At 39.9% G+C, this 24,455-nt stretch overlaps 1 protein-coding gene across 3 annotated transcripts in view; it reads right to left on the bottom strand.

The window, feature by feature from the left end:
* The window catches only part of TH1 (negative elongation factor complex member TH1), a 109,766-nt gene that overhangs the window by 19,693 nt on the left and 65,618 nt on the right, over positions 1 to 24,455 (bottom strand). For all 3 annotated transcript variants that reach the window (XM_053791115.1, XM_053791116.2, XM_053791114.1), the window contains exons 11-12: positions 19,781 to 19,902; positions 9,147 to 9,357 (exon numbers count right to left, since the gene is read on the bottom strand). In XM_053791115.1, coding sequence (XP_053647090.1) covers positions 9,147 to 9,357; positions 19,781 to 19,902 — 333 coding nt within the window. The remainder of the gene's footprint in view (positions 1 to 9,146; positions 9,358 to 19,780; positions 19,903 to 24,455) is intronic.

Genomic DNA, 24,455 nt, shown 5'->3' with positions numbered 1-24,455 from the left:
GTTTTCCTTCATCAATTCTATGATTAACCTCATCCTTCATAAATCCATCTGCTGACACGTCAACTCCTAAATATCTGAAAACATTCACTTCTTCCATACTCCTCCCCAATTTGATATCCAATTTTTCTTTATCTAAATCATTTGGTACCCTCATCACCTTACTCTTTTCTATGTTCACTTTCAACTTTCTACTGTTACACACACTCTCAAACTCATCCACTAACCTTTGCAATTTTTCTTTAGAATCTCCCATAAGCACAGTATCATCAGCAAAAAGTAACTGTGTCAATTCCCATTTTGTATTTGATTCCCCATAATTTAATCCCACCCCTTTCCCAAACACCCGAGCATTTACTTCTGTTACAACCCCATCCATAAATATATTAAACAACCATGGTGACATTACACATACATAAGAACATAAGAAAGGAGGAACAATGCAGCAGGCCTGTTGGCCCATACTAGGCAGGTCCTTTACAATCCACCCCACTTACAAAACATTTGCCCAACCCAATTTTCAATGCCACCCAAGAAATAAGCTCTGTTAACTCTATCCACTCATATGGAAGTCCCACTTAAATCCAACCCCTCCCACTCATGCATTTATCCAACCTAAATTTGAAACTACCCAAGGTTTCAGCCTCAATAACCCAACTAGGTAGACTGTTCCATTCATCAACTACCCTATTTCCAAACCAATACTTTCCTATATCCTTTCTAAATCTAAACTTGTCTAATTTGAAGCCATTACTGTGGGTTCTCTCTTGGAGAGATATCCTCAAAACCTTATCTATATCACCTTTATTAATACCCATATTCCACTTATACACATCAATCATGTCTCCCCTCATTCTTTGTCTAACAAGTGAATGTAATTTAAGGGTTCTAAAGCTATGTATTAATTCAGTCATTTGACGCTGAATGTTTTCTAACGAATTTACATCCATTCTGTAATATGGAGACCAGAACTGAGCTGCATAATCTAGGTGAGGCCTTACTAATGATGTATAAAGCTGTAATATAACCGCTGAACTTCTGTTGCTTACACTTCTTGATATAAATTCCAGTAATCCGTTTGCCCTATTACGTACGTTTAGGCATTGCTGTCTTGGTTTAAGGCTACTGCTTATCATAACCCTCCCCCCCCAAGTCCTTTTTGCAATCTGTAGGGCTAAGTTCTACATTATTTAACTTATAAGTGCTAGGGTTATGGACACTCCCGAGCTTCAGAACCTTGCATTTGTCTACATTGAACTGCATCTGCCACTTTTCTGATCAGGTATTGAGTTTGTCTAAATCCTCCTGAAGTTCCCTGATATCTATGTTTGAATCAATTATCCTACCTATCTGCACCACTGTCAATGCTGAACATTGACAATGATGCACCTGTTGTGCATTCCTTGAGTGATGGTGATATTAGATGAATTGTAATAGATAAATAAGCCGTATAGTTGATATTAGCATCATATTGAAGTATTTTGTCATACCTCCTCAGAGCAGGAATTCATAAGAACATAAGAAAGGGGGAACACTGTGGCAGGCCTGGAACGGATTAATGCCATTTCAATTAATTTAAATGAGGAAAACTGACTCGGCATACGAACAAATCGGGATATGAACAAGGTCACAGAACGGATTAAATTCGTAAGCCGAGGATCCAATGTATAAAGATGTATAACATATCCCTCCAAACTGCCAATATCCCAAACCCCTCCTTTAAAGTGCAGGCACTGTACTTCCCATTTCCAGTACTCAAGTCTGGCTATATAAAAATAACTGGTAGACAGCAACTGCCCAGGGAGGTACTACCTTCCTGCCAAATGAGTGTAAAACTGAAACCTGTAATTGTTTTACATGATGGCAGGATTGCTGGTGTCTTTTTTGTGTCTCATAAACATGCAAGATTTCAGGTACGTCTTGCTACTTCTACTTACACTTAGGTCACACTACACATACATGTACAAGCACATATATACACACCCCTCTGGGTTTTCTTCTATTTTCTTTCTAGTTCTTATTCTTGTTTATTTCCTCTTATCTCCATGGGGAAGTGGAACAGAATTCTTCCTCCGTAAGCCATGCGTGTTGTAAGAGGCGACTAAAATGCCAGGAGCAAGGGGCTAGTAACCTCTTCTCCTGTATATATTACTAAATGTAAAAGGAGAAACTTTCGTTTTTCCTTTTGGGCCACCCCGCCTCGGTGGGATACGGCCGGTGTGCTGAAAGAAAGAAAAGAAACATGCAAGATTTCAGGTACGTCTTGCTACTTCTACTTACACTTAGGTCACATTTCACTTGCATGTACAAGCATATATATACACACCCATCTGGGTTTTCTTCTATTGTCTTAATAGCTCTTATTCTTGTTTATTTCCTTTTATCTCCGTGGGGAAGTGGAACAGAATTCTTCCTCCGTAAGCCATGCATATCATAAGAGGCGACCAGGGCCAGATTAAGAAGTCTCCGGGCCCTAGGCTATTCAGATTGGAGGGGCCCCTTTGAGTTACGGGTAAGTGAAGCGACCCCTTCCAGCTTGGGGGGGGGGGGGTTGGTGTGAGCCTGTTTAAGGTCTAATTAAATACATTCTGGCTATTTAGATTAAATTTAATAGGGAAAGTACATCAAGACAACCAAAACCATTTACCAACAGCTATTATAACTATCTTGTTAAATCATGCATTTTAAAGAGAATAAACTCAAGACAGCATAGGATTACTAGATTAGGCTATTAAAGTAGTGACATCATGTACCTATTATATTCAGCATAACCACTACAGCACTATTATTCCCTTTATAAATCACTGACCATTATTGTTATCATTGCATCATGCATAAGACTATCAAATCATATAAACTCAAGAAAGTAAAGAATTGTTTATATTCACAGGCACTTCTTAAATAAACTTTTTTCTGGATTTCATATTGGCAAAATCATCAATTATATTCTGAAAATCAATATTTCTTGTTATATCAGACTCAATGGTCAACAAGGCTAGGTTACACAATTTGTCTTGGCTCATTGTTGAACGGAGCTGGGTTTTCACTCTTTTCAAAACAGAAAATGAACGTTCTCCTTCACAGTTAGTAGCTGGAAGTGTTAGGTAAAGGCGATACACTATGTCAACATTAGGGAAGGTTTCTGAGATACCTGCATTTCTTAAATGTTTCAAAGCAGCTGAGGGCGCACATTTTTCAGGTGGAGCTTTAATCTGATTCATATACCCAGAAAAATGAATTATTTCTTCAACAAATGCATCCTGAACATCTGCTGAAAGGTGTTGTTCCAACTTTAATGCAGCTTCTCTCAATTCTGCATCTGGCATAGTAGTAATTTTGAACAGAAATCCAAACTTGTCATTGAGATTCTGGTAGATTTCTTTTCTTTTCACCAATTCTGTAATCAGTGAATCCAGAATGACGAAATATGTAGCTGTCTTACATTTCTGCCTTGGTAGCAACACAATTTCATTGTCTGGCTCTTCAAAATTGCGTTTCCTCTTCCTTGACTGCTGATGATCAGCCCGGTAACTGTAATCTTTCACCAGCAGTTTAGCTTTCTCTTCAAACATTTCAAAAGCTTCATCATTGCGAAGTGAAATTAAAGTAGTAAATTAATTGATGTTCTACATCACTTCCGTCGCAACTTGAAAACTAAGCATTTGCGACGGAAGTAATGTAGAACATCAATCAATTGAGATCTGTTATTGAAATGATAAAGACTTAAAGACAGGACAAAGTGCTTTTAAAACCTACAAATGGAAGTCAGTTTGCGTTTTTAGGTTTTTCTTCATAGTATTTTTACCAAAAATGCGTCTTTACTGGTCCATGCATCTTTACTGGTCAAGTAACCCTATCAGGTACCTCTCTTAACATTTAGAGGCGAAAACAAACATTTATCCATACACATCAATGTCTATCAACAACACTTCAGTTAATTTGTCACAGTACAAGTCTATATAACGTGTAATTACTACAGAAAATTGGAGAGGAATCTCCCATACTCACCCATTAGCGGGAAACCACAGCTGTTCTGATGTAAACAAAGGCGTGTTGAGTGTTGCCATCTATGGTTAGGTTTATTTATTTTTATTTTATTTCATTATTTATTTTTGTTTTGATTAATTTTTAAAAATCAATTTTACTCTCCAAACACTTGAACTTTTTAGGTAGGGACCCCTTTGCACTTACACCATGTGCGCAGTCTTGGATGAGCCCCTGAACCCCTTGGACCGCGGGGCCCCCAAATGCGCGGGGCCCTAGGCAAATGCCTAGTTTGCCTATGCGGTAATCCGGCCCTGGAGGCGACTAACATGCTGGGAGTAAGGGACTAGTAACCCTTTCTCCTGTATATATTACTAAAGTTAAAAAGAGAGACTTGTTTTTCTTTTTGAGCCACCTTGCCTCGGTGGGATACAGCCGGTTTGTTGAAAGAAGAAATAGTGCTGTTTATGGTACATAATAACATATCTTAGAGAGGATGCCAAATGTTTGTAACACTCTTTTAGTTGTGTGTAGAATGTGGGTGATAAATTTCAAGTTGCTGTCAAGGTGCAGACCCAAAAATTTTCCCTCAAGTTTTGTAATAAGAGTACTATTAATCATAATGTTTAGTTGGACATTACTTGCTCTGCTCCCAAACAATGTAGAAGCTTTTGTCAAGTTAAGTGAGAGTTTATTGGTAGTCATGGGTAGTTGATATTTGTAAGAGCTCTTCATTAACAATGTTGTTGAGTGATGCTGGATCTGGGTGGGAGATGGCAAAAATTTTGTCGTCAGCAAAGAGAACAGATCTAAGTTGTTGCGATACATTTGGAAGGTCGTTGGTGTATAGGAGGGAAAGCATGGGGGCCAAGGATGCTTCCGTATGGAACGCCAATGTCCAGAGGTCTTGTTGAAGAGGTTGTGTCCTTAATGGAGATGTATTGCTGTCTGTAAGGTAAGACTTTATATATGAAAGAAAGCATGACCTGTGATACTGTAATGATCAAGCTCGTGATTTAGGATGTTGTGGTCTACTGTACCAAAAGCTTTCCTCAACCCTTTCAGGGTTTCGGATGTACTAGTACGGCTTATACACCAGGGTTTTTGACGTACTAGTACGCCTAAATTCTAGCGCCCTCAAATCTAGTGAGAGAAAGCTGGTAGGCCTACACATGAAAGAATGGGTCTATGTGGTCAGTGTGCACAGTATAAAAAAAAGTCCTGCAACACACAGTGCGTAATGAGAAAAAAACAACTTTGTGTTTTTGGATTAAAACAGCGACTTTGCACTGTACGTATTTTTGTATGGTATTTATTGTTGTATTCTAGTTTTCCTGGTCTCATTTTATAGAATGGAAGACATTACAGAAATTGAGGTGATTCTGACTGGTTTTACAATGAAAAGTACCTTGAAATTGAGCTCAAATTAGCAGAAATGTTCAATTTTTACCAAAGTTCAAAAGTAAACAAATCATGCTAAGCGTCCAATACACATCACCTGGCGAGTCTAATATTTTTTCACAAGTGCGCCGATATTATTTATACCATTTCTACACTAATGCAGTAGTCTACATAAGAGTAAATCTTCTATTTTTTGTGAGAATAAAAATTCAAAGTGGAAAGCAAAAGAATGTAAGAGGGGCATGGGGACATGACTAATGAACAGAGGAAATGTTATTTTAGTGCCAGGAATGTCTTTCTTGTTTATTCTGGACCCTATTTGGAAATTGGAATCTTTTGAAATTTGTGTGAAATTGGCAAAATTGCTAAATTCTGACCACTGTATTGGATAGTTGAAATGGTAAATGGGTGGTTTCTTGTACTCATTCGATAGAAAAAATGGAGTTCTAGCGAAATATAGTTATGACTTTTGTCGGCTAATACACTGGAATTGGCCGAAAATAGGGCTCAACGTGGGCAAAATCACTGATGCGTAAACATCATTGAGACCGCTAACTTCGCAAGAGCATAATTCCGTAAGTTTTCCATCAAATTTCATACTTTTGGTGTCATTATGATTGGGAAAAAGATTCTCTATCTTTTCATAAGAACAAATAATTTTTTTTTTTTTTTTGAAATTTGGGCGACCCTAACAACAAGTCTGGGAGAAGGCCTGGGGACCCTGAAAGGGTTAAGGCAATAAAGAGTTCTAGTGGATATTCATTATTTTCAAATGCTGAGTAAAGTAGTGAGAGAGAGAGAGAGAGAGAGAGCTGACCAGCCATTTGCTTTGAGCTCACCACCTCTGACTGAAATTTTCTTCTCCAAGGTGACATTGACAATCAATTGAGTGCCTTCACTGGACACATCCTTAAGCTACAACAAGAACACATCCTTTACCGGCATTATGTGACGAAGCCTACAGATCAACTTTGGTTCGGCTTTCATTGTAGAGAAGCTGCTACTGCTAAGTACAAGGCTTCGAGAAAGTATAAGAGGCATCCCACTACCTATAACAGGAACCTGCACAGGCAAGCCTGTAAGCTTATGGGTGAAGTTCAAAAGCAGGCCATCTTTAAATGGGAGGCTGACAGGTACAGTGGGCTCCAAAACCTGGTGGTCCTTGGTCAAGGACAGATAACGTTAGCTGCCTGATGAACTTATTCCGCCTCTAAATCGACAGGATGGGACCACCTCTACTAGTAGTCAGGAGAAAGCTGACTTCTTTGCTGAATACTTTGCTGCTAAGATGCAAGTTCCTGATCCAGCAAGGGAACCTCCTTTGCTAGCTGCAAGAACTGTGTCGAAGTTGTCAGTGGTGACTATAAGGCAGGATGAGGTGTATCTTCTTCTTAAATCACTGGGACAAGAAAAGGCCCTGGGCCCAGACAAGTTGAGGCCAAGATTGCTGAGATGTGCAGACCAGCTAGCAGCACCTCTTAACTCACATCTATCACCACTGCCTAGCACAGTGTAAATGGCATTCTCTGTGGAAAGAGGAAAATGTAGTCCCTGTTCATAAAAAGAAGAGCAGAGCAAAAATCAGCAACTACAGACCAGTGTCACCCCTGTCAATCACTGGCAAGATCCTTGAGACAATAATCTCACGGCAAATGGCAAACTTTTTTGTCTACTTCTCGCTTCTTTGTGACCATCAATATGGCTTCAGAAAAGGTTACTCTGCTGCTGATCTGTTGTTAAACCTCTCCACTAAGTGGCACCAGTCACTGGATGAATCCAAAGTCACCTGTGTAGTAGCAGTGAACATTGCTGGTGCTTTCAACCAAGTATGGCATCAGGGACTCTTGGGAAAACTGCAAGCACTGGGAATTGCAGACTTTACACTATGTCTCCTCAGTGACCACCTTCAAGGTAGATCTTTAAGTGTAGTTTTTAGTGGAACAGAGTCATCCTGTTGGGGCAAGTGTTCTACAGAGAAGCATGCTTGGGCCATGCATATGCAGACGACTGTACTCTGATATTTACTTATCCAAGAGAGTAAATGCCAGCTGCTCTAAGCCACATCAATCACCAGCTAAGAGCTATATCAGCCTGGGGAAACCAGTGGTAGGTAACATTTGCTCCTGAGAAAACACAAATGATGATGGTCTCTAGGCACCAGGATGGTAATGCTGGAGCAGTAGTAAGTATAAATGGGAGAGTGTTGGTTTCTGGGGACAAAGTTGATATCCATGGAGTAAAATTTGACTCCAAATTGAACCATGAAGAATTATGTAAATCTTGCAAACAAGGCAGCTGGGAAGCTTACAGCACTTTGACGTATCTCACATCTGCTTGACAGTAAAGGTTGCAAGATTCTGTACGAGGCACAAGTACGTTCACACCTTGAGTATGCTCCCCTTTCTTGGAGTGCCTGCCCCCCATCTCATTTGCGACTTCTTGACAATATAGAGAACAGGGCAAGATGCCTGATCTCTTGCTTGGACCCAGCCTGGATAGATCTGTCATTTCAGCAGAGTCTTCAATACTAGAGGGATGTGGGTGGCCTTCCTGTTATGTACAGGCCAATACTGTCAAAGTACCACACTTGGCTCCACTCCGAGGACAGTGAGAAGTGAGCTTCTACACCACAAGACAGGCAGCCAGCAGCAACTTCACTCTGACTGTACCCTTTTCCAGAATATCACTTCATCTGAGATCATTTATTCCCAGGATAACTTGAGCCTGAAACATGTCTGTACAACATAATGTATGATATCAACAAAATAAAGTCAGTTGATCAAATGAAATTGTTGGCCCACAGATGGCTCCAACTTCATCCTGTTACCTACTTGTATGTCTCATGACAATAAAAATGCTTTTTAAATAAGTTGATGTAGGTAACAGCTCTTAGTTTGTAAATAAAGTTAGGAATCCTTGCCCTAACCTTGTTAAACCCCGTGTAAAAAAAAAAAAAGGAAAAGAAAAAGAGAAAGAGACAGACGGACATAAACAAACAAACAAACACACACATACAAATTTTTTTTTTTAACACGCTGGCTGTCTCCCACCAAGGCAGGGTGACCTCCCCCCCCAAAAAAAAAAAAAAACTCACCATCATTCACACACAATCACTGTCTTTGCAGACATGCTCAGATACGACAGTTCAGATGTCACTCCAAACAATCAATATCCCAAAACTCCTTTAAAGTGCAGGCATTGTACTTCTGACCTCCAGGACTCAAGTACGGTTAGGGGGGTTACTAGCTCCTTGCTCTTGACATTTTAGTCCCCTCTTACAACATCCATGACATATGGGTAAAGGAGGTTTTGTGTGCATGGTGTTTGGACATTCAGCAGGCATGTGTGAGCATGTTAGATAGGGGTGGAACAAGGAGTGTTAGCAAGGTAACATTTTGTGAAGGGATTCAGGGAAACTGGTTAGCTGGACTTGAGTCCTGGAGGTGGGAAGTACAGTACCTGAATTTTAAAGGAGGAGTTTGGGATAGTTACTGCTTGGAGAGACATCTGAACTGTCGTATCTGTGTACCTCTGGCAAGACAGTGATAGTGTGAATGACGGTGAAAATTTTTTTTTTCCGGGTCACCCTGCCTCAGTAGGAGACAGCAGCGTGATAAAAAAATGTACATGGAGAAAAGTGTCTTTTAATGGATGTGCTGTTGAATGTGAACGTGGTAACTTTCATGAGGGGATTATATGGGGTGAGAAAGGAAGACAGTGAGAGGTAAAAATACAAAAGGAAAAATTTAAAGCCTTATATTTACTTGGACAAGAATCTCCAGGTCTTGAAACTCTGATTCAAACAATTCTATAAGAAGACTGAGGACTCTGCTGTGGAGGAGAGGATGAATGGAGACTACCTCATCCAGTAGTGCCAAGTGAGTGGGCGTTGACTCTGTGCAAAGCTTGAAATAACTTGGCTCCTTTACTACACATTCTATCCACCGAACAAGGCCAACACTGACAACTGGGAACCTGAAAGCAAAAGGCTGATTAATGAATGACCCTTGCAGGTCTAGGGTTTTCCTTGAATATAATTATTAAGCTGAAAAATTATGAAATACAGTGTACAAGTATCAAGTTTTTGAGCTGTAATAATGGCACGCCTCGGCAAGACAGTGATAGAGCGAGTGTTGATGAAAGTGTTTCTACTTTTCTGGGTCACCCTGCCTCGGTGGAAAATGGTCGATGTTTAAAAAAATAAAAAGTATCTTTTCAGAGCCAATGATAAGTGACTCCCTATTCATAACTATTCAACTGTAGCTACAAGAGCAAAGCTAAGTTTTAGTGATCCTATCTCCAATATTTACCACAAAAATTTTAAGTTTCCAGGGGTTGTAGCACTTACTGTTTCTTATAAGCATTCTTTTGGCAGCTCTTGTTTATAACTATAGTCTTTTGCTCTGCCACTTGATGGAGTTAGGAATCTGTCTTGTCAATTCTTCTGTGCTTTTTTTAATTTTAAATATAGTTATTTTTTTTTATTATCACACTGGCCGATTCCCACCAAGGCAGGGTGGCCCGAAAAAGAAAAACTTTCACCATCATTCACTCCATCACTGTCTTGCCAGAAGGGTGCTTTACACTACAGTTTTTAAACTGCAACATTAACACCCCTCCTTCAGAGTGCAGGCACTGTACTTCCCATTTCCAGGACTCAAGTCCTGCATGCCGATTTCCCTGAATCCCTTCATAAATGTTACTTTGCTCACACTCCAACAGCACGTCAAGTATTAAAAACCATTTGTCTCCATTCACTCCTATCAAACACGCTCACGCATGCCTGCTGGAAGTCCAAGCCCCTCGCACACAAAACCTCCTTTACCCCCTCCCTCCAACCTTTCCTAGGCCGACCCCTACCCCACCTTCCTTCCACTACAGACTGATACACTCTTGATGTCACTCTGTTTCGCTCCATTCTCTCTACATGTCCAAACCACCTCAATAACCCTTCCTCAGCCCTCTGGACAACAGTTTTGGTAATCCCGCACCTCCTCCTAACTTCCAAACTACGAATTCTCTGCATTATATTCACACCACACATTGCCCTCAGACATGACAGCTCCACTGCCTCCAGCCTTCTCCTCGCTGCAACATTCATCACCCATGCTTCACACCCATATAAGAGCATTGGTAAAACTATACTCTCATACATTCCCCTCTTTGCCTCCAAGGACAAAGTTCTTTGTCTTTACAGACTCCTAAGTGCACCACTCACCCTTTTCCCCTCATCAATTCTATGATTCACCTCATCTTTCATAGACCCATCCGCTGACACGTCCACCCCCAAATATCTGAATACATTCACCTCCTCCATACTCTCTCCCTCCAATCTGATATCCAATCTTTCATCACCTAATTTTTTTATCCTCATAACCTTACTCTTTCCTGTATTCACTTTTAATTTTCTTCTTTTGCACACCCTACCAAATTCATCCACCAATCTCTGCAACTTCTCTTCAGAATCTCCCAAGAGCAGTGTCATCAGCAAAGAGCAACTGTGACAACTCCCACTTTATGTGTGATTCTTTATCTTTTAACTCCACGCCTCTTGCCAAGACCCTCGCATTTACTTCTCTTACAACCCCATCTATAAATATATTAAACAACCACGGTGACATCACACATCCTTGTCTAAGGCCTACTTTTACTGGGAAATAATTTCCCTCTTTCCTACATATTCTAACTTGAGCCTCACTATCCTCGTAAAAACTCTTCACTGCTTTCAGTAACCTACCTCCTACACCATACACCTGCAACATCTGCCACATTGCCCCCCTATCCACCCTGTCATACGCCTTTTCCAAATCCATAAATGCCACAAAGACGTCTTTAGCCTTATCTAAATACTGGTCACTTAAATGTTTCACTGTAAACACCCGGTCCACACACCCCCTACCTTTCCTAAAGCCTCCTTGTTCATCTGCTATCCTATTCTCCATCTTACTCTTAATTCTTTCAATAATAACTCTACCATACACTTTACCAGGTATACTCAACAGACTTATCCCCCTATAATTTTTGCACTCTCTTTTGTCCCCTTTGCCTTTATACAAAGGAACTATGCATGCTCTCTGCCAATCCCTAGGTACCTTACCCTCTTCCATACATTTATTAAATAATTGCACCAACCACTCAAAAACTATATCCCCACCTGCTTTTAACATTTCTATCTTTATCCCATCAATCCTGGCTGCCTTACCCCCTTTCATTTTACCTACTGCCTCACGAACTTCCCCCACACTCACAACTGGCTCTTCCTCACTCCTACAAGATGTTATTCCTCCTTGCCCTATACACGAAATCACAGCTTCCCTATCTTCATCAACATTTAACAATTCCTCAAAATATTCCCTCCATCTTCCCAATACCTCTAACTCTCCATTTAATAACTCTCCTCTCCTATTTTTAACTGACAAATCCATTTGTTCTCTAGGCTTCCTTAACTTGTTAATCTCACCCCAAAACTTTTTCTTATTTTCAACAAACTTTGTTGATAACATCTCACCCACTCTCTCATTTGTTCTCTTTTTACATTGCTTCACCACTCTCTTAACCTCTCTCTTTTTCTCCATATACTCTTCCTTCCTTGCATCACTTCTACTTTGTAAAAACTTCTCATATGCTAACTTTTTCTCCTTTACTACTCTCTTTACATCATCATTCCACCAATCGCTCCTCTTCCCTCCCGCACCCACTTTCCTGTAACCACAAACTTCTGCTGAACACTCTAACACTACATTTTTAAACCTACCCCATACCTCTTCGACCCCATTGCCTATGCTCTCATTAGCCCATCTATCCTCCAATAGTTGTTTATATCTTACCCTAACTGCCTCCTCTTTTAGTTTATAAACCTTCACCTCTCTCTTCCCTGATGCTTCTATTCTCCTTGTATCCCATCTACCTTTTACTCTCAGTGTAGCTACAACTAGAAAGTGATCTGATATATCTGTGACCCCTCTATAAACATGTACATCCTGAAGTCTACTCAACAGTCTTTTATCTACCAATACATAATCCAACAAACTACTGTCATTTTGCCCTACATCATATCTTGTATACTTATTTATCCTCTTTTTCTTAAAATATGTATTACCTATAACTAAACCCCTTTCTATACAAAGTTCAATCAAAGGGCTCCCATTATCATTTACACCTGGAACCCCAAACTTACATAAGAACATAAGAACATAAGAATGTAGGAACACTGCAGAAGGCCTACTGGCCCATACGAGGCAGGTCCTTATCAAAACGACATCTACCTAAAGCTACTCAAGAAATAACTCCCGTACCCCTTGACACCAATCAAACCCAGCCCCTCCCACTCATATATTTGTCCAGTCTCTTCTTAAAGCTACCCAAGGTCCTAACCTCTATCACCCCACTGGGAAGACTGTTCCACGCATCTACAACTCTGTTAGAAAACCAGTACTTACCTATGTCCTTTCTAAATCTAAATTTATCCAACTTAAATCCATTATTCCTGGTTCGACACCCTCAGTACTTTATTAATGTCTCCCTTGTTTATGCCCGTCATCCACTTATACACTTCAATGATATCTCCCCTCATTCTACGCCTCTCCAGAGAGTGGAGATTTAAGGCTTTAAGTCTATCTTCATACGGGAGGTTCCTTACACAGTAAATCATTTTAGTCATTCTTCTCTGTATGTTCTCTAATGAGTCTATGTCCATCCTGTAGTAAGGGGACCAAAACTGAGCAGCATAATCTAAATGAGGCCTCACTAGTGATGTATAGAGCTGTAAAATAACTTTTGGACTTCTGTTACTTATACTTCTTGAGATAAATCCAAGTAATCTGTTGGCCTTGTTGCGCACACTGAGGCACTGCTGTCTTGGCTTTAGATTTCTGCTTACCATGACTCCCAAGTCTTTTTCACATTCTGTATGACCAAGCTCTACTTCACCTAGATTATAGCTTCGAGGGTTATTTTCATTACCAAGGGCAAGTACCTTACACTTATCCACATTAAACTTCATCTGCCATTTCTCAGACCAAGACATTAATTTGTTCAAATCGTCCTGGAGTTCATTGATATCCTCCTCAGAGTGAATTATACGGCCTATCTTTGTATCATCAGCAAACTTACTCATGTCACTAGTAATCCCTTCATCAAGGTCATTAATGTAAATTATGAACAAGAGAGGGCCTAAAACTGATCCTTGTGGAACGCCACTAGTGACTAATCCCCATTCAGATTTCACTCCATTAATGGTAACTCTCTGCTTTCTATTGGTAAGCCATGCCTCAATCCATGCTAGAACTTTACCTCCTATACCATGAGCTGCCACTTTTCTTAAGAGTCTCTTGTGAGGTACTCTGTCGAAGGCTTTACTAAAATCCAAATAAACAATATCATATTCCTTATCACTGTCAACTGCCTCAAATGTTCTATTGAAGAACGTCAGTAAGTTTGTCAGGCAGGAACGACCTCTCGTGAATCCATGCTGAGATTCATTTATCAAGTTATGCTCTTCAAGGTGACTTCTGATAATGTCAGCTATAATTGATTCTAATAACTTGCCCACTATAGATGTCAGGCTTATTGGACGGTAATTTGAAGGAGTGGACTTATCCCCTGATTTGAATATAGGAACCACATTAGCCATCTTCCACATCTCTGGCACAACACTGGTAAGGATGGACGCATTGAATACACTCGTTAATGGCTGACTAAGCTCCATCTTGCATTCCTTAAGTACCCTTGAAAACAACTCATCGGGTCCCGGGGACTTATTTTGTTTCAGTTTGTCTATCTGTTTAATAACCATGTCCCTCGTGACAGTAATATTAGTTAACTTAAATTCATCAGGAACTAAATAATTGTTAATTACTGGAATCTCATTTACATCTTCCTGTGTAAAAACTGACAAAAAATAGTCATTAAATAAGGAACACATTTCCAGTTCATTATCCGTCAGCTGTCCATTCCCAGATTTCAGAGGTCCTACTTTTTCCTTCACCTTCGTCCTATACACTTGAAAGAACCCCTTTGGATTAGTCTTTGATTCATTAGCAACTCTAATTTCATAGTCACGTTTAGCCTTTCTAATCGCCTTTTTTACTTCTCTTTTAAGCTGAACATATTGGTCAGTAAGGTTAACCTCTCCTCTTCTGATGCGCCTATAAATTCCCCTTTTCTCCCCTAATAGATGCTTTAGCCTCCTGTTAACCCATTTGGGATCGTTATTATTAGACCTAATTTCTCTCTGGGGAATGTATATACTCTGGGCACTGTGTACATTATTAAGAAAACAATCATAAAAGCAGATCCCTTCATATTCATAAGTATGATTATCGTCAATAAAATCATTAGCTAGATAACCCCAATCAAGATTAGACAGATGTTCCCTAAGTTCATTATAATCGGCAGAACGAAAATCGGGGATTTTTACTGTATTATCATTATTCTTGCATTCCCAATTAATGCTAAAGGTGATGGATTTATGATCACTTGCGCCAAGCTCTTCAGTGATCTCCAGATTATTCACGAGTGTTTCCTTATTTGACAAGACTAGGTCTAGCAAATCATTACCCCTGGTAGGTTCAGTTACACTCTGTTTCAGAAAACAGTCCTGAACTGTTTCCATGAAGTCACTGGACTCTAGATTACCTGTCAAAGAATTCCAGTCAATTTGGCTAAAGTTAAAGTCCCCTACTATGACTACGTTACTGTGTCCAGAAGCCCTAACAATTTCGTCCCAAAGAAGTCTCCCTCTATCGTGATCCAAGCCTGGAGGTCGGTATATTACACCTAGAATTAGTTTTTCTTGACCCTCCACGAACTCTACCCAAACAGACTCTGTTACTGCTCCATCTATTTTTATACCTGTTTTTATGCAACAATTAATATTTTCTCGAACATACAATGCAACTCCTCCCCCCTTCCCATTACATCTACCCACATTGAATAACTTAAATCCCTGAATATTACACTCAGCAGTCATATCCCGACTCTTTAAATCATACCACGTTTCAGTTAATGCAATGATATCAAAGTTCCCAGCACATGCTACCAAACGTAGTTCATTAATTTTATTTCTTGCACTTCGACTGTTAGCATAAAATACCATCATATGTTTTTTCTTCTGCACATTTTTCCTATTCATCTTTGTTTTTACACAATTTCTGAAATTATCATTACCCAGAGTTACTCCATGACAGTTACTATTAAGATTCTTAATATCAGAGCATAAGTCAATATATCCATACTCATTATTAATCATTTCTAAACCCATACCTCTAACTAATCCTAGTTTAAAGTCCTAACAACCCCCTCAACTGAGTTAGCAAGAAAACCCACACCTGCCCTGGATAAGTGAACCCCATCCCTGGCATACATGTCATTTCGGCCATAGAAGTTGTCCCAGTTGTCAATGAATGGTACTGCATTATCCTTATAGTGTTTATCCAGCCAACAATTAATACCAATTGCTCTGGACAACCATTCATTACCAACACCTCTTCTTGGCAAAATGCCACATATAACAGGGCGCCCCCCCCTTCTTCCTAATCATGTCTATAGCTGTCCTGAACTTTCTAACTAAATCCTCACTTCTACGCTTGCCTACATCATTGCCTCCAGCACTGAGGTAAATAATAGGATTGATCCCATTACCGTTCATGATGTTGTCAAGCCGGCTAACAATGTCCTCTATCCCAGCCCCAGGAAAGCATACCCTTTGTCTCCTACTCCTGTCCTTCAAGCAGAATGCCCTATCCATGTATCTAACCTGGCTATCCCCAACAACAACAATATTCTGACCTTCCTTGTTGTCGTTCGTCGTGACGATCCACACCCTACCTACCACACCCTCTCTAAAAGTTTCTCCTACTTTAGCATTCAGATCCCCTACCACAATTACTCTCTCACTTGGTTCAAAGGCTCCTATACATTCACTTAACATCTCCCAAAATCTCTCTCTCTCCTCTACATTCCTCTCTTCTCCAGGTGCATACACGCTTATTATGACCCACTTTTCGCATCCAACCTTTACTTTAATCCACATAATTCTTGAATTTACACATTCATATTCTCTTTTCTTCTTCCATAACTGATCCTTCAACATTACTGCTACCCCTTCCTTTGCTCTAACTCTCTCAGATACTCCAGATTTAATCCCATTTATTTCCCCCCACCGAAACTCCCCTACCCCTTTCAGCTTTGTTTCGCTTAGGGCCAGGACATCCAACTTCTTTTCATTCATAACATCAGCAATCATCTGTTTCTTGTCATCCGCACTACATCCACGCACATTCAAGCATCCCAGTTTTATAAAGTTTTTCTTCTTCTCTTTTTTAGTAAATGTCTACAGGAGAAGGGGTTACTAGCCCATTGCTCCCGGCATTTTAGTCGCCTCATACGACACGCATGGCTTACGGAGGAAAGATTTTTTCCACTTCCCCATGGACAATAGAAGAAATAAAGAAGAACAAGAGCTATTTAGAAAAAGGAAAAAAACGTAGATGTATGTATATATATATGCATGTGCCTGTCTGTGAAGTGTGACCAAAGTGTAAGTAGGAGTAGCAAGATATCCCTGTTATCTAGCGTGTTTATGAGACAGAAAAAGAAACCAGCAATCCTACCATCATGCAAAACAGTTACAGTTTTCTGTTTCACAGTCATCTGGCAGGATGGTAGTACTTCCCTGGGTGGTTGCTGTCTACCTACCTACTACCTTATAGTTATAATGTCTTTTATTTTCCTCCTACTAAGAGCGTATATAAAGTGTCTTAAGCCTGTTTTCGTAAGTCCTATTCCTTTTCCGGGAAACATTTTGTACCTCAACATTACTTTTTCTAACCTTTATACATGTATAATAAGTGTACTCACCGTATCACTACTGCATGTATTCCCTTTTCATCTAATGTATGTTGTGAAAAGCCTTTTCCCCCATTTCTCCATCCATTTATACAAATTCTAATTAAAAAGGTTATCCACTGTTGCAAAGGAGTTTATTTGTGATATTCTGGTGACAGCCTTATGTTATTAATGACATCTAGGCACCTCTAGTTGTCTAATACTTGCAATATTTAACTGTACAAACTACATGTTTTGTGGGCTGTTTTCTCTTTGTCTCACTTCAGTTATTTGGCATTTATGTGCATTAAATTCTATCATCAGTCTTTTACTTTACTTGCTCTATTCAGGTCTTTATGCAAGCATATTCAGTCATTTTCAGCACATTCTGCATTGTATTCTTGCATTATCTGCACCCATGATATGTATTGTTTATCACACTGACAGGGTAACTGAAAAAAAAAATCAGTCATTAACCCATTCAAGGTTGAGACCCCCTGATCTCAAACTTGCTCTTAGGCTCAAAGAATTTAAAATAAGTTATTTTATGAAATGATAGAGAATCTTTTTTCAAAGGTAATGAAACCAAAAGTATGAAATTTGATGGAAAACTTATGGAAATATGTTCTTACAAAGTTAGCAGTCTTTGTGACATTTACGCATCGGCAATTTCGCCCACTCTGCGCCCTATCTTTGGCCAAGTCTATTGTTCCAGTCGATCAAACTCATTGCTATTTCACTAGTATTCCTTCTATTCTATCAACTGAGTACAAGAAACTGCCTGTTTAACCATTTCAAGTGGTAAGAAATTGGTAATTTGGCCAATTTCACACAAAATTAAAAAAACTGCCAATTTAAAAATAGGGTTCAGAATAAACAATGCAGACAGTCTTAGCACTAAAACACATTTCCTCTGTTCCTTAGTCATGTCTCCATGCCCCTCTTATATTAAGCTTGCTTTCCATTTTGAATTTTTATTCAGCGGGCCACGGAAGGGTTGACCCCCAAAACCCTCTCCAGTATACACACAAAAATAAGTTTTACTGTTTTGCAGACTACTGCATTATTGTAATAACTGTATAGATCATGTCAGTGCATTCCCAAATACGTATTAGATTGGCAAGCTGGACATGTATTGGACAAGTGACATTACTCTGGAATATCGGCAAAAGTTGAACATATCTGCCACTTTGAGCTCAATTTCAAGCTACTTCTGTTCCTGAAACCAATCAAAATCATCCTTAATTTTTGTAATATGTTTTCCATTCTATCAAATGAGACCAAGAAACTGAGAATACAACTAAAAACATGGTCGCAATTTTTTTCTCATTATGCACTGCGTGCTGTAGAATTTTTTTTATATGATGCACACTTACTGCATAGACCCATTCTCTCATATCTAGGCTCAAATTTACCACTCACAGCTTATCTGAGTGAACTGAACTCATAGTGTTGTACTACAGAACTGACACTGGGTTCAAAGCCATTATATAACGGGACCGCCACCGAAAGGATTAAACAGATCTTCTGTCATCCCTGCCCAAAGCATGATATCACTTCTTCCATTTAATCATCAACATTTGACAACTTCTCAAAATACTTTCCATCTTTCCAATTCCATTCCCTTCACATCTTACATCCTCCCTCTTTAATTTTTAACTGGCATGCTGATAAACTCATTCATTTTCTTCTATTTTTTTTTTTTTTACCTCAAAAGCTATTTCCTGCCAAAGCAGGGTTACCCAAAGAAGAAAACACGCTCACCATCATTCATTCAAATGCTGTCTTACCATAAATGTGTGAAATTATAGTTCAGATTACCCTCCAACTGTAACATCCCCACCCCTCCTCCAGTGTGCAGGCACTGCCCTTCCCATCTCCAGAAATTTAATTCTTAGTTCCTTCTGGCAAGTCATTTATATACATTAGGAACATTATTGGAACAAGTCCCAAACCTTGTGATACCCCACAAATGACATTACCCCACAAGAGCATTTTATCCTGTAAATATAAATGATTTTGTAATGCAAGTGAGCAAGATATATTTCCATGTATTGCTCTATCCTATTACTCAGTATGAGAGGGCTTCCCATATCTTGGTTGAAATTTAGTGTAGCTAAAAGATTTCATTCGGATTTTTAACCCCGGAGGGTTAGCCACCCAGGATAATCCAAGAAAGTCAGTGCGTCATCAAGGACTGTCTAATTTATTTCCATTGGGGTCCTCAATCTTGTCCCCCAGGATGCGACCCACACCAGTTGACTAATACCCAGGTACCTATTTGCTGCTAGGTGAACAGGACAGGTGTAAGGAAGCATGTCTGAATGTTTCCACCCACTGGGAATTGAACCCGGGCCCTCCGTGTGTGGAGCGGGAGCTTTAGCCACCAGGCCGCCGGGTTAAGAAAAAACATACAACAATAGACCTTTATTAAGATGAAGTTTCACCTACATGAAGCTTTATCAAGTACATAAATGTACTGTATTTGAGAAAGCTTTATGTAGACTAAATGTTATATTAATAGAGATCTTCTTTTTGCTACATGTGTCTTTTTAACCTTAGCATGACTTACCTAATACACTGATATAAAGTATTGATCTCAGCAATAAGCTCCATAGCTGATTTTCCACCCTGGCAAATATTGTGAACTTTTTCAATGGCTTGTTGAGTTGGTTTCAAATCATCTCGGTTCACCTGAAATATATATACGTAAACAAAAAAATGTAAGATTATCTTATATCAGTTACTTTCAATTAAAATTGACAACAGTGATGACCTACGTTAGCAAGTTTACAATCATATAAATTTTTCTTGCTCTTACCAGAACTTGTAATTGTTACAAATTGCCAAGTGAATTAAAGGAGAGTACAGTGCTGTATGACCTACAAGGGCTAAAGCTTTTTTTAATAAGACAATAACCAGATGCATTAGGTTAATAAAATGATTCAGAGTTTAATATTACTTCACATCCCTAACCAGTTAGTCTATTTTGGAATTTCTTCACTTTCTACTTTTTTCTTTATTTCCAATATCCTACATCATATATTAATATCCTGGATATATTAAAAGAGATGAAGAGAGAGGTGAGAGAGTGCAAAAGGAGAGCAAATGATAGAGTGGGTGAGGCACTGTCAACAAATGTTGCTGAGAATAACAAAAAATTTTGGAGTGAGATAAATAGGTTAAAAAAGCCAGGGAATGAATGGATTTGACAGTTGAAAACAGAATAGGTGAGTTAGTAGACAGGGAGTTGGAAGTATTGGGAAGATGGCGGGAATATTTTGAAGAATTGTTAAATGTTTATGAAGAGAGGGAGGCAGTAATTTCATGCAATGGCCAGGAGGTATAACATCCTATAGGAGTGAAGAAGAAGCTGAAAGGAAGTAAAGCAGCTGGAACTGATGGGATCATGATAGAAATGTTAAAAGCAGGGGAGGATATAGTTTTGGAGTGGTTGGTACCTTTGTTCAGTAAATGTATGAAAAAGGGGAAGGTCCCTGAATCCCTTCATAAATGTTACCTTGCTTACACTCCAACAGCACGTCAAATTAAGTCCTAAAAACCATTTGTCTCCATTCACTTCTAACATGCTCACGCACGCTTGCTGGAAGTCCAAACCCCCTCGCACACAATACCTCCTTTACCCCCTCCCTCCAACCTTTCCTAGGCCGACCCCTACCCTGCCTTCCCTCCACTACAGATTTGTATACTCTCGAAGTCATTCTATTTCATTCCATCCTCTCTACATTTCCAAACCATCTCAGTATCCCCTCCTCAGCCCTCTGGTTAATAGTTTTGGTAATCCCACACCTCCTCCTAATTTCGAAAGTATGGACTCTCTGCATTATATTCACATCACACATTGCCCTCAGGAGATGAGTGTATTCAGATATTTGGGAGTGGTTGTAAGAGAAGTAAATGCGAGGGTCTTGGCAAGAGGCGTGGAGTTAAAAGATAAAGAATCACACATAAAGTGGGAGTTGTCACAGTTGCTCTTTGCTGATGACACTGTGCTCTTGGGAGATTCTGAAGAGAAGTTGCAGAGATTGGTGGATGAATTTGGTAGGGTGTGCAAAAGAAGAAAATTAAAAGTGAATACAGGAAAGAGTAAGGTTATGAGGATAACAAAAAGATTAGGTGATGAAAGATTGGATATCAGATTGGAGGGAGAGAGTATGGAGGAGGTGAATGTATTCAGATATTTGGGAGTGGACGTGTCAGCGGATGGGTCTATGAAAGATGAGGTGAATCATAGAATTGATGAGGGGAAAAGGGTGAGTGGTGCACTTAGGAGTCTGTGGAGACAAAGAACTTTGTCCTTGGAGGCAAAGAGGGGAGTGTATGAGAGTATAGTTTTACCAACGCTCTTATATGGGTGTGAAGCATGGGTGATGAATGCTGCAGCGAGGAGAAGGCTGGAGGCAGTGGAGATGTCATGTCTGAGGGCAATGTGTGGTGTGAATATAATGCAGAGAATTCGTAGTTTGGAAGTTAGGAGGAGGTGCAGGATTACCAAAACTGTTGTCCAGAGGGCTGAGGAAGGGTTGTTGAGGTGCTTCAGACATGTAGAGAGAATGGAGCGAAACAGAGTGACTTCAAGAGTGTATCAGTCTGTAGTGGAAGGAAGGCGGGGTAGGGGTCGGCCTAGGAAAGGGTGGAGGGAAGGGGTAAAGGAGGTTTTGTGTGTGAGGGGCTTGGACTTCCAGCAGGCATGCGTAAGCGTGTTTGATAGGAGTGAATGGAGACAAATGGTTTTTAATACTTGACGTGCTGTTGGAGTGTGAGCAAAGTAACATTTATGAAGGGGTTCAGGGAAACCGGCAGGCCGGACTTGAGTCCTGGAGATGGGAAGTACAGTGCCTGCACTCTGAAGGAGGGGTGTTAATGTTGCAGTTTAAAAACTGTAGTGTAAAGCACCCTTCTGGCAAGACAGTGATGGAGTGAATGATGGTGAAAGTTTTTCTTTTTCGGGCCACCCTGCCTTGGTGGGAATCAGCCAGTGTGATAATAAAAAAAAAAATAACATTACCCTCAGACATGACATCTCCACTGCCTCCAGCGCCTCTGTGTTGCAACATTCACAACCCATGCCTCACACCCATACAAGAGTGTTGGTATAATTATACTCCCATACATTCCTCTCTTTGCTTTCATGGATAAAGTTCTTTGTCTCAACAGACTCCTCAGTGCACCACTCACCTTTTTCTCCTCGTCAATTCTATGATTCATCTCATCCTTCATAGACCCATCTGCTGACATGTCCACTCCCAAATATTTGAACACATTCACCTCCTCCATATTGTCTCCCCCCAATCTGATATCCAATCTTCCGTTACCTAATTTTTTTGTTATCCTCATCACCCTACTCTTTCCTATATTCACTTTTAACTTCCTTCTTTTACATACCCTACCAATCTCATCAACCAACCTCTGCAACTTCTCTTCAGAATCTCCCAAAAACCACAGTGTCATCAGCAAAGAGTAACTGCGACAACTCCCACTTTGTATTAGAGTCTTCATCTTTTAACCCCACACCTCTTGCCAACACCCGAGCATTCACTTTTCTTACTATTCCATCTATAAATATATTGAACAACCATGGTGACATCACACATCTCTGTCTAAGGCCTACTTTTACTGGGAAATAATCTCCCTCTCGCCTACATACTCTAACCTGAGCCACACTATCCTCGTAAAAACTTTTCACCACTTTTAATAACCTACCTCCTATTCCATACATTTGCAACATCTGTCACACTGCCCCTGTATCCATCTACTGTAAAAATTATAGGGGACTAAGTTTAATGAGTACTCCATGGGAAAGTGGAACAGAATTTTTCCTCTGTAAGCCATGTGTGTCATAAGAGGTAACTAAAATGCCAGGAGCAAGGACCTGGTAACCCCTTCTCCTGTATACATTACTGAATTTAAAAAGAGAAGCTTTCATTTTTCTTTTTAAATCACCCTGCCTCAGGGGGATATGGTCAGTTTGTTGAAAAAAAAAGTTTACCGAGTATACCAGGTAGAGTGTATGGTAGGGTTATTACTGAAAGACTTAGAGGTAAAACAGAGAGCAGGATTGCAGATGAACAAAAAGGCTTGAGAATGGGTAGGGGATGTGTAGACCAAGTATTTACGCTACAGCATATAAGTGAACAATATTTAGATAAAAGTAGGGAATTTTTCATTGGATTTATGGATTTAGAAAAGGCGTATGATAGGGTGAATTGGGGAATAATGTGGTAGATGTTGAAAGTGTATGGAATAAGTAGTAAGTTACTAAATGGTGTAAAGAGTTTTTATGAGGATAATGAGGCTCAGGTTAGGATGTGTAGGATAGAGGGAGATTACTTCCCAGTAAAAGTAGGCCTTAGACAAGGTTGTGTAATGTCACCATGGTTGTTTAACATATTTACAGATGGGGTTGTAAAGAAATAAATGCAAGGGTGCTGGGGAGATGGGTAGGATTAAATTATAGGGAAACAAATACAAAATGCGAGCCGACATGTGCTTTTGGGAGATTCTATGAGAAGTTGCAAAGGTTAGTGGCGAGTTTGGGAGGGTGTGTAAAGGAAGAAAGTTGAAAGTGAACATAGGTAAGAGTAAGGTGATGAGAGTATCAAACGAGTTAGATAAAGAAAAAATGGATATTACATTGGAGGGAGGGAGAAGGGAAGAAGTGAATGTGTTCAGATATTTGAACATAAGTATAAGAACATAAGAAAGAAGGAACACTGCAACAGGTCTACTGACCCATGCAGAGCAGGTCCATGTCCCCCCCCCCCCCCCACATTAGCCCAATGACCCACCCAGTCTGGTCACCTCCACTCAAGGATGGAGCACTGCACCAGACCCAGCAGCACAAGCAAAATTTGGAGTAGATTTGTCAGTGAATGGGTTTATGAAGGATGAGATTAACTGTAGAACTGATGAGTGAAAAAAGGTGAGTGGTGTATTGAGGTATCTGTGGAGATGTTATCCATGGAGGCAAAGAAGGGAATGTACAAGAATATTGTAGTACCAACATACTTATATGGGTGTGAAGCATGGGTTGTAAATGATGCAGCAAGGAGGAAGCTAGATGCGGTGGAGATGTTGTATCTAAGGGCAATATGTGGTGGAAATATCATACAGAGAATTCGTAGTATGGAAATTAGGAAGTGTGGACTTAATAAAAGTATTATTCAGAGGGCTGAAGATTGGTTGTTGAGGTGGTTTGGTCATTTAGGGGATGAAGCAAAACAGAC

Source organism: Cherax quadricarinatus, chromosome 59 (genome assembly GCF_038502225.1).
Source record: "Cherax quadricarinatus isolate ZL_2023a chromosome 59, ASM3850222v1, whole genome shotgun sequence".
Classification (NCBI taxonomy): Eukaryota; Metazoa; Arthropoda; class Malacostraca; order Decapoda; family Parastacidae; genus Cherax; species Cherax quadricarinatus.
This window is presented reverse-complemented; position numbering and strand designations above follow the sequence as displayed.